The sequence below is a fragment of the Protomyctophum parallelum genome, assembly GCF_964188405.1.
Source record: "Protomyctophum parallelum genome assembly, chromosome: 2".
Lineage (NCBI taxonomy): Eukaryota > Metazoa > Chordata > Actinopteri > Myctophiformes > Myctophidae > Protomyctophum > Protomyctophum parallelum.
This window is the reverse complement of record NC_139699.1, coordinates 37,806,291-37,817,619: the sequence shown is the minus strand read 5'-3', so window position 1 is coordinate 37,817,619 and position 11,329 is coordinate 37,806,291. Positions and strand designations below refer to the sequence as shown.

The 11,329-nt window shown below is 41.9% G+C and overlaps 1 protein-coding gene across 1 annotated transcript in view; it reads right to left on the bottom strand.

Moving 5' to 3' along the window:
• Positions 1-3,017: 3,017 nt before the first annotated feature.
• Positions 3,018-11,329, bottom strand: part of lmo1 (LIM domain only 1) — a 42,654-nt gene continuing 34,342 nt past the window's right edge. Inside the window, exons 3-4 of the mRNA XM_083760218.1 lie at positions 8,481-8,606; positions 3,018-3,626 (exon numbers count right to left, since the gene is read on the bottom strand). Of these exons, the coding sequence (XP_083616344.1) occupies positions 3,521-3,626; positions 8,481-8,606 (232 nt within the window). The 3' untranslated portion in view covers positions 3,018-3,520. The remainder of the gene's footprint in view (positions 3,627-8,480; positions 8,607-11,329) is intronic.

The following is an 11,329-nucleotide window of genomic DNA, read 5'->3' as shown; positions in this document are numbered from 1 at the left end:
ATGGCTCACCTGCGCTCTGACCAATGGAGAGCGACGTTGCTACGTGGCGGCCATCTTACCTCGGGGCAGCATAACATTGTGTCTATGGGGCATGTACTTTTAAATAACCATAACTTGCTCAAATTTCAACCTTCTGATTTCCACATGCCTCTCTACCCATTCAGCTATGGCTGTAGTTTTGCAACTAGACTGTCAAGTGGTCTGGTGCGCCTTCTCATTTAAGGGACTTTAATGCCCTGTATAGTATTGGTTTAACCTGCAATGAGTATTGCAAATTTCTTGTTTGTAGGTGGTGCTGTTTTAATTTATTTGGTATTTGGTGTGGTGCTATACTGTAGCATCATAAATCATGAACTACTTTGAATTACTCATGAATTACTACATTTTGCCAATGATTTATAATACATTATTAAACCCTGGAACGAGGACGTGTCATTCATAATTATACACATTTCTAATTAGGTCTGTATTGCCTCATAAATGCTATAGCATGTAATGAATGTGCTTCAATGTGCATTGAAAAGTTTTGTCATTCATTCCACTACTATGTGAAGTCCGTATAAGCACCCTCCAGGCAGATGTCCTATATGTCTATATGAATGTCTGTCAAGAGAGATTATACATCACATGAATCCAGGCAGATAATGAGCACGAGGGAAGGGCACTTTTTAACACCCCCCCCGTGTGCAACATATGACACAAGCCAAGCTAATTAAGCAGATGCCATAATGCAGTAATCAGGAACACAGCGGAGGCTAGAGAATTCTGAAACTTGAGTCATAACGGCTCAACATTTGGTACTTAAGAACTTCTCCACCGACACAGACAGATGGGAATGCCAAGCTGCCATGTCTGTGTATTTATGTCGGTGTGTGCGTGTGTTTACTATATGGTTCCTGAAGGTCTGTGTCGCAGTGTTATAAATGTGTTCATGGGCATGCACGTTGTGCATACATGCCTTTGTGCATGCGTGCACACACACACTAGGGCACATGAAACTCTGTAGCAGTATGTGTTTATGAGTCTGCAGCTGGGGACACGGTGTTGCCTAGTGAGGTCTTTTCCTCATTATTTTTTTCTAGAAAATGAGTAATCAGCCATATTGCAGGGAGCCTGATTGTCTCCCTCTGTAAATCAATCCAAGAACTGCAATTAAAAAGTACTCTTATGTGGTGTAATTGATGTCTACCTAATCCTTTATTTGCACACCTGCTGGTGAGTCTGAATTTTTAATGAATTTATAATTAATGCTCTTTCACACTTGATGTATTTGTTAGTGAATTATTACTGTTCTTTTGCCTGCTTGTAAAAGAACATCTACTTTCACAAACAATTGTGTCATGTGATGACTATAGTTGAGTGTATGTCAAGCAATGTGAAATTATCAATGATATTAATGAAAATGTTGAAAGTTTATGGTTATTTGGCAATTGTTCCATTCCCTTGACAGACACATAAAGTACATTCATGCAACTGCCACCATCAGCAGCAACTTCTCTCTGTGTGCAGACTTTATAAACATGTCACCAGCTCTGCTTTCCTACCTATTTTATTATTATTGCCCTGCCTCACTTTGGCTTTTTGCACTACACATACAAATGTATTTGGGTCTGATGTTTGCATGATGCACTTTTAGTATATTTTACACCAAAACTATACAAATAAAACATGTGTTCTGGCATGTGTGGTATTATGTATGTACATGTTGCAATTTGATTTTAGAGACTTTTTCCCGTCAGTGTGTTAGTCGGGCACGTGACATCACGTGACATCATCAGGGATGGAGCATGTGACATCACATGACATCACCAGGGATGGAGATCGATATTAAGCCCATATATGGAGATCCCTAATGTCATCAATATTGGCCAGCAACTCTACATCTGACCTCAAACCTCAAACACTTAGATCTCCATTATGGAGCTGACCTGTTCTGCATTCCATATGTTGATCCTTCCCCATCCATCATTCCTCTTCGATGTCTCCCTTTTGACTGATACCTGTCCATTTAAACTCTAGACGGGCCCGCCCCAAAGTTATAAGTGCAGCTGCGAAAACTAGAGCTCTCAACAGGCCTGAAAATTACTATCTTACCCTCAATGCCAAAGCAACAGCACTCGTCCAGCAGTCTGCTGTCAGACAGGCGGATATGTTGATCTGACCTCCCATTCCAAAGCACCAGCGCTCGCCCAGCAGACTGCTGTCACCCATGCGGATGCGTGCACCTTCTCACCCTCAGGCGTCTTAAGGCCTATTCATAGTCTGGATTTTCGGTGGTGAGCTGACCACCGCGACCGCAAAATAACGTGAGTAAAAACAGAGAGAAGGGCTGGAGCGGTGGCGGTGGTTTGCTCTTCACCGCGGCTCGTGACGTCATGTTGTAGTAACCACCGAAAATCCAGACTATGTGAGCCTTTACTGGTAGTAAGTCACTCGACAATATTTTGTCGAATGACTTGTCAACAGCACGTGCTTCTCACCATAGCATAATGCTTAAGGCTTAAGTCTTAAGGTCTGCAGTACTAATAATTGTAAACTTGATCGTCTGTCCATATTGAAATATTATAGAGACTCAATAATATAGAGACTGGATTGGGTTCAAGCTACCAAATATCAAAGCACCATTTTTGCCTATTTGGTACACCATTATCCACTGTTTCCCGCACTGGAGATTAAATATTTACTTTCTTAAAGGTTTTACTAAATAATTGTGTTACTTGTATGACACTTCTGAAGGACTTTGCTCACAATGACTAGAATTGCAGACTTTTATTTCTTGACTAATTCACCTCCTAGCTGCTCATCTCATCTCACTGTCTTTCACAATATCTCCTTTTCCCAAAACAACACAGTTTAAAGAAGCAAATATTTTATTCCAAATAATCTTATTTTTTAAACAGCATTTCTAATTCCATTAGAACTCTGCAAAATGTAATAAAATGTGATTTGTTCCATCATGTTTTAAAAAGGACGTCAAATATAGTTTCCTTTGCATGGCTTTTTACAGCACTGTGGTTTTAGAGATGATTACATTTCAGCACATGGGCCAGCCTCCTTCAACAACTTTGGTTTTGGTACAAGAGGAGAGGGGAAAAAAAACTCACTATGAACATTTAAGAATCTTTAATTCACACTAGTAATAAAATTGCATTACATTTCATAAAATAAATGTTCCAGTTTATATATACAGAGAAAACATACTGTACATACCCTCCAAGGAACCATTTCCAAAAGGAAAGAAATAAAATATAATAAACCCAAAACAAATTTCACAAAAACATACAAGCAATACAGTGCTCAGCTAAGCAGGCACAGCTGTACATCAAAACTTGTAACTGCTCAGTGTTGGGGTGTGTGGGAGGGGCAAAAAGTAGTACATTTACAATAGAGTCCTTAGGGACTGATAAAGGGGTTTTTAAAAAGTATTGCAGACAGATGCTTGTCTCTTTCCAAGTGCAGCAGAACATCCATCTTGTGTGTGTAGAGCCGGGGGTGGGGAGGTCGCAGCCACGGGGTCCCACTATTGAACCTGTGTCTCAAAGCTTCCATTCAGCTGCCCCTCCTCATAGTCCATTTGACACAGAATCATGTTGTTTTTTAGGAAAAACTTGTCCCCCACGCAAAACCTGTCAGCAGAGAAATATAGACATGTTATAAAAAAAGACAAATTAAAACTGTCATCATGACAAGAGTGTTGTGCTTATTAGAATGTCTCTCTTCTGACAGTGACAACACCTGATCACCATTGCTGTAATCCTGGGCGCTACACTCCCTCTGCCAATCTGGGGAGAGCAACAGACTGACCTCATGCTTCCTTCCAAGCCGCGTCTTTTCACCTGACAGGGGGGAGTTTCCCCGGTTGGATGTAGCATGTCCAATAACACGTTATTCCAACCAGTTCCTTTCCCCTCCATCAGGCGCCCCAGCTGGCCAGAAACCAGGATTATTATGTGTGTTGGCTCTTAATTAAAGAAAATAAGGCTATATATGGGAGCGGCAACACAAAGAAACAAGCAAAACTAACTAAACCTAACCTTAAATCAATAACAAACACTAACTAATCCTATCAAACAAATAATGGTTACATTATGATTGTGCCTGACCAACCAAACATGAAAAATAATGGTTACATTATGATTGTGCCAGACCAAAAGACATTTACAAAAAGCCATACTTAAATTATACAAACATAATTATTTTTACAACTTAAGCATGACTCAATGTAAGAGAAATATCGACAACTCAGGGTGCTCCCAGAGTTTTGACACAGCAGCGCCCTGGACAGTGTGTGCACACAGTACAGACAGGCTGGGGCGGGTCTTTATACACAACCCTATAGAGCGTCGCAGTCCCGCCTCCGACGAGAGGCCCGGAAAAGAATTCCCCCTTCATTTCTCCCATAGACTTTTCAAAAAGTATTTATTTAAAGACGTTTACGCCGCGGACAAGGCCAACTCGGCTTGTGACAAATCATGACAATAAACACAATGTTTTGGGCCAATCAAATAATTAGAAGGAAAAAAAGGCAGGGTACAACACTTTTTGTTTAGTTTTTCTTCGTACTCATTATCTGATCGGCCCTAAACATTGTTTATTGTCATGATTATCATGTCACGAGCCAAGTTGGCTTTGTCTGCCCTGTAAACATATTTAAATAAATACTCTTTGAAAACTCTATGGGGAAAATGAATGGGGAATTCTCTTCCGGGGCTGTCGTCATCATGAAAGGGTGTGACGCTCTATCGGGGTTTTGAATGACACGGATTACTGGATGTTTTTGTGAGGGCACTATCTACCCTAGGAGACACGGGGAGAACATGCAAACTCCACACAGAAAGGCCCTTTTGCCAACCCCACCTAGGGTATGTGCACTGATGACACGGAGGAGAGAACACACACACAGTGCCCACAACGGTAATCGAACCCAGTACCGTCTAGCTGTGAGGCGACAGTGCTACTGACTGCGCCTCCGTGCCCTTCATTGTACACATTTTTGGCTCAGAGTTTTCACCCAATGCTAAGTGACATTGTCCTTTGTCGGGAGATTCAAAGCCTGTTTTGATGGTCAATGTGTAGGCGTGTCTTCAAATAAAACTAGATTATAACCCCTTAATTTCAAAGCAGGCATAAAAGAGGTCTGGCGCTCACTGAAAGCAGGGTCCACCTTCCCAGGCCTGGCAAAAAAAAAGCGCTGCCACCACAACGGTTTCCAAGGAAACCCTGCCACAGGGTAAGCCTTTCACACACCAGGTTTTGGTGCCAGTATTCATGAATGTTTTCCCTCTAAAGTCTCAGAGTCAGTTGAAAAGAGAAAATAACACATAGCGGGCCTGCATGACTGATGTTGTCCTCTATGTATACAGCTGTTTGTTTGTGTGACACCATAGATGCAGCTAATGTTCCAGGCTGTTTGAAGGACCGCAGTCATGGTATTACTGCACCAGTTTAAACATTTGGCACCGGTTCTTCCAGCTAAGGAGAGAGCCTGCAATTTAATTTTCTTACATCCAGCACTCACTAATAATATGGCAACTGAATTTGTTCTGTAGAAGGTTAATGGTCTTTAGGATGTGTGGAGGAACAGGGTCACAAAACCTCTCAGACATGAAAAGTAAGCTCTACTCCCAGGGCTGTTCTTTATGCACAATGTATTGATGGGAAAATGCAATTTTCGGAAGAGTCACATTATATGAAACCAGTCGGGTGGGAAACCTTGTATGTCCAAAACCGTTCCTTTTGCAAAATAAGGGCGCACCCTTCAAATGTGCATTTCACTTTTATGTCAGCAGGCAGAAACAGGCGTGGCTTTGCGAAAACATAATAATAATGGTCTGCAAAATGTGGGGGTGTGACCTTCGTGGTGATTGGTTTGCTCTCGCTTCCCAAGTTCCCTGCTCTGGAGGTGTGTGTACGCCCCTCTACATTCCACCAGGCAGTAACCTCATGCTTCTTAGGCCTCATTCACTCGTACCAAACACCAATCAAGCAAATGTTTGGTAGTTTTTTTGTTTTTTTGGGCCGCCACAATGCTTTTCCAATGGGAGTCACATGGTTTGATCAAACATTTTCGTTTGATGAGGGGGGAGGGGCAGAACACCACCAGCAATCAGCAATAAAACACAAATGTTTGTTCAAACCATGTGACTCCCATTGGAAAAGCATTGTGGTGGCCCAAAATTCCCCCAAAAACAACCAAACATTTGCTTGATTGCTGTTTGGTACGAGTGAATGAGGCCTTAGAGTGTTTTTGTCTACAAAGGGCGATAGCGCCAGAACGAGGGGTCGTTCCCGGGTGATGGCTTGTTGGATCCGTGCTGGCAAGCAGCTTCCAACAATGCCAGGCTTGAGTCTGTCCGATATTTTGTATATCAATTACATCTCGTTTATTTATTTTAATATAGCGAAAATACACGTTGCATTGTGTTGTGAGCTTGTAGATATGCTATTTTCACTACTTTTGTGTTCAGTGACTCTTGTATGATGAAGTAGGGCATTCATTTATGAAAAATATATAAGAAGTTGAAATGTGGAGATACAAGGTTTCTGCCTGACAGCAACAAAACATCAATTTACATCCATTCTCTTATCGGGCAGCCTCACTCTATGGAGATGCTTCTTTGTATATTTTATTGTCAACCCTCTAAATATAGAATTCAGAGCAATTCCATGTGGCCTGACGCAACTCCTAAGAGCTGTACCACTTCAGATACATGGGTTAATTTGGTAAACCCCAGTTCCAGTTACAAAGGGACAAACGGCTGGCATGCCAAAATTCAGATTTATCCAGTATGGTAGAGTCTGGTTGAAGGCAAGACAAGTAACTAGTAACTAAATGAAGGCAAATACTGTTCTTTTTTACTCCGCTGAGTTGTAATGGAGTAGAAGTTTAATAAAAAAACAACATTCTCACTCGCAAGTGCCTCACTGTATATTCCTTCCCTTTTTACCTCCTTTTATGATGATTTCCTGTTTTTTTATGTGTATATTTGTGTATATTTGTACACGTCTAAATGTTCTCATTAATTGAAAATGGTGGACCCTATTGTAAACAAGTGTAATGCTTTATGGTGTCGTCCACAGTTAACAGTTTTTGTATTGAGTTGTGCTTGAAATGTACCTATTCTCCATACTAGTAAATACTATAGTGACGGTTTTGGAGCATGTCTGACCATACTGCAACATTTTTACAACATTTCGATAATCCCACCCACACTGGAATGCACCCAAACTCATACAGAGGGTGACCACTAGGCTGTCTGTGTCTCATAGGAGGGCTGTGGGCCCTTCAGAAACCCATCCAACAGTGATATCATCGTTAGGCAGATTTTTTTTAAACAAGAAAATATATATTTAGATTTGTATTATCGTGAGAACGATGGATTCCATTGCATTGCAACTTTTCAGTAATAGAAAGCCTGCATTTTCTATTCCCCATCGATGATGTCACTGGTTGACGGGTTTCTGAACTGCTCACAGCCAACATTAGTGAGGACCAATTAATTTATATGAAGGTAGGTTGTGCTGAAGTGGTCCTTTAACGTTAGCCCATTCTGGACGGGAACCCCTTTTGGTGTTTTAAGCATTATGTTATACATTAGCTATTGATAAATAGCAGATCTACAAGCTCATAGTGCTGTGCTACGAGCTTGTAGATCTGTTGATGGCGGAAGTGGTGGAAGTCAACATGTCAAAGCAGCAGTGGATCCAGTGTGATGCAGCAACATGTAATAGATAAGACCGTGGCAACGGTGGTGGAAGTCATCAGTGTGTCCTTCGTGAGGGGAGTCCACTGAGAGCAGTAGATGAAATAGGGGCGTGTGTGTGTGTGTGTGTGTGTGTGTGTGTGTGTGTGTGTGTGTGTGTGTGTGTGTAGATCGGCAGTCTCAGTGGTGGGCCAGGGGTGAAATTGTATAGGCCACTGTTTGTTGTGTTGCGGCTGTAGCAGAGGAAGCATGACAGTGGGGTAACACGGAGAACGGTGGCATGTGACATTGTTAAATGGGCTTCGTTAAGACCTCCGTAATATTATGGTCAATGCCTGTGCGAAAAGTGAGAGCGATTGGTGAAGCCAGTGAGGAGCTACGACAGTGTTTCAGACTGACATTCAGACATTGACTGGATTTTAGTTAACTCAAATCTTTGCTTCTGGGGGGGTCCCTGGAACAACATATTTTGAGATGGTGGGCGGAGGACATATACATATAATTATAGGTTTCCTTGACATGAAGTAGTTTGAGAACCACTGAAATAGAATTTTCAGAAAACTGTCATGATTTAGAAGACATTTGTAGAATCTGTTGTCTAAATGGGTTAAGCTCAGTACTTGAGTAAATGTACGCAGTTACCTTCCACCATTATCAGACAGAGCAAATCGTTTTCATCCTAAGAGAGAGACTGGCCTTCTACTAGCCAATAACCATTTCAGCACTCCATTGGACATTTTAAAATGGCAGTCGCACAGTTATGATCTCTAGCCTTACCTCTGGTTGCAAAGCTGACAGGCAAAACAGTCCAAATGGTAAACATTATCTCTGGCTCTCATCACCATTTCAAAGGCTGGGATCAGTTTACTGCAGGCAGCGCAGTTCCCCGTTGTACCGAAGAGCCTGAAAGACAGAGAACACAGGCTGACATTAGCCTACCTTCCCTTTGCCTTGATGCAAACGAAGAGCAAAGAAAAAAGTAATGCCATAAAGATCCAGTGACGGAATGCTGTGGAAAAAAAGGAAGAAAAACCTGAATGCATCGGATGTAATACATAAATCTATCTTGGCACACACTGGGTATTTTTTGTTAATGAGGGGTTACAAACATAGATGTTAATTCTTGGCTAATGATCTAATTAAAATGATCACATGGTTTTAATCTCCTTCTTCAAAGGCCTTCTCTCTTAGCACATTGCGAAAGCAGTGAATGCAGGTCTGAGGCAAACCAATTGAACTGTTGAAAGTTTTCTTTAAAAACTGCAACGCCTATTAAGTCTAGTTCCAACCAAAGCCAGCTGGATTTTACACAAGGGTCTAAATTCTATAATGTAGTCAAAAGTTGAAAAGAATTTGGTTACAAGGACACACTTTCTCTCTCTCCCTCTCTCTCTCCATTTCCCTTGTTCATGGGAGATACTGAGAAAACAAAAGGAGATGTAACCTGGATGTTCAGCAGCCAACAAACAGACGTAGCTGGTGTTTGTTTAACTTTTTTGCTGCCATCTACGTTTATAAACGTAGCTAGGCTATCGGTACCTATACTGGTGCTAACTACGCGTATGTTCGTAGACAATACTCCATATATGAAAGCAGCGACCGTCAATTTACCTTTTAGCATTGCTCCGGTTAGTATGGAGAGCCTCCGTCCCCACCAGCTATGGGATTTTTAAATCCCAGCTCCATTGAGCCTCCATTTTAACAGGATTTTCAAAGCTCTGTATCTCAAAAGGTTTGAGCGCTGTCCATGGTGAGCCGTCGCACATCCCAGCGATTGTAAATCATTTGTGAGTTTGTATCGCATCGCTGAGCACATGTAACTGGTTGTAATGATAGCTAAGGGGTCTGAGCTAATGTGACTGATCACTGTGCTCATAACAAAAGCCCCCACCTTCCTGAATAACCCGGAAAGGAAACAAGGATCGTAGAGTTAGAGCGGACGGGTGGCATTCCTTAGGTGTGCTTATGCTGCCACCGAGCGGCAGCTATAGATTTAAGCTTATTTGGTAGGAGCCAAACGATGATGGTCACAAACAGAGCAAAGAGGTGCTGATATAGAATTATTTCTCTTGAAAGCAGGAGGAGCTCAAATGCTTCCCACAGTCAGATTTACTGTACATTTTCATTTTCCAAGACCCTGCCCTTATGTTTAATTTGGAGATTCTAGATTCACAGATAGACTTAAGCATTGTGAAGAAGTACAGGACCATTTCACAGCTTTGCAAGACGGGATGAGTTGGCAGCACAGTGTTGATGGTACATGTGTATTTTGAACACAAAGGTTATAGGTCTCAGACAGAAGAGGCAGAAACCTGATTGTTTAGTCTCTTTGAGTTGATTTACCTTTTTTACTGTAGAAAGCATCTATCCAGTGAACCCTACCCTACTTCTAATTTGTGCCTCTTGTCCAAGAGGAATAAAAAAGACATACAGACAGGGTGAGGAGGAGGAGGAGGATGGGGGGGGGGCTGTTATGTTCCCCAAGAGATGGATTCACAGGGTGTTAAACAGGCACATTGGTGCTTACAGTTTCAGCGAAGGTGGCAGATATACCAACTCAGAAACACATGATGGGATGGCAGAGTGATCCCAAATGCAAAGATTCATATTTGCATAGATTAAGGTCTCCGTCCTATCAAATAGTAACGCTCAGTGCTCAGGACGGAGATTAATCACAGGACGGAACTTTATTGATATCATAACCGAGCGCACCGCTCCACAGGCTGGGAGCGCATGTTGGGCAACATTCGATGTCATTTCCGGTTGGGACGTCATCCAAAATGTTCACCCCCATTTTAGTGGATGAGATCGAAAATCTTAAAACGTGAATAACTCTTGATCTAAATCAATTAACCAAAGATTATGTTTTTGACGGCCCATCGCAGTCCCGTCGCTAGTCGCGTTAGAATGAATCATACCTCCCGTTGTCGATCGATTCGGGGGTGTTTTGGCTACATCTACATCCAAGATGGCGCCTGGTGCGCCTTGAAATGTGCTCTGTTGCTGCAAATCACTGGGCGCTCTGATTTAATGGTCCTAAATATCCCCGGGCGTTCGGGGTGTTTAACATTAACATATCTTTACCATCTCCTCTGCTGCTGATCACACCTTTGTGCATCAAATTCAGTGGCAACATGCAAGTTACATACACAATCTATTGAATCTAATTAGGGATGTCGGTAACGGTTAATTTCCCAGCCGGGTAGCCGATGGCATTATCCGGTTAATTAACGGTTGTTGATTTTTTTATAGGCTACCCCAAATGTAATATGCATGTACAGGCTACATAATTAATGTTGGTAGACGAATGGTATACATTTATTTATGCTCCTTTTTAAAAGACAAATAAAAAAGCAACATTTAACAATATAAAGAAATTGTTGTAGGCTTAATCCAATAAACAACGCATCACATCTGCACGCATGCATCTGCACGTCTACAGTATAGCCTACAGCAGGGGTCTGCCGGTCCTAGTACAAAACATAAATAAGTCCAGTCCAGATCTGAGCAACCTATACCTATAATGAATTGCATTTTTATAGCGCTTTTCCAAGTGCTCAAAGCGCTTTACAATGGTTCATTCATTCATACATTGGGAGGTGAAGCGGCGAACAGTCGACGCCAGC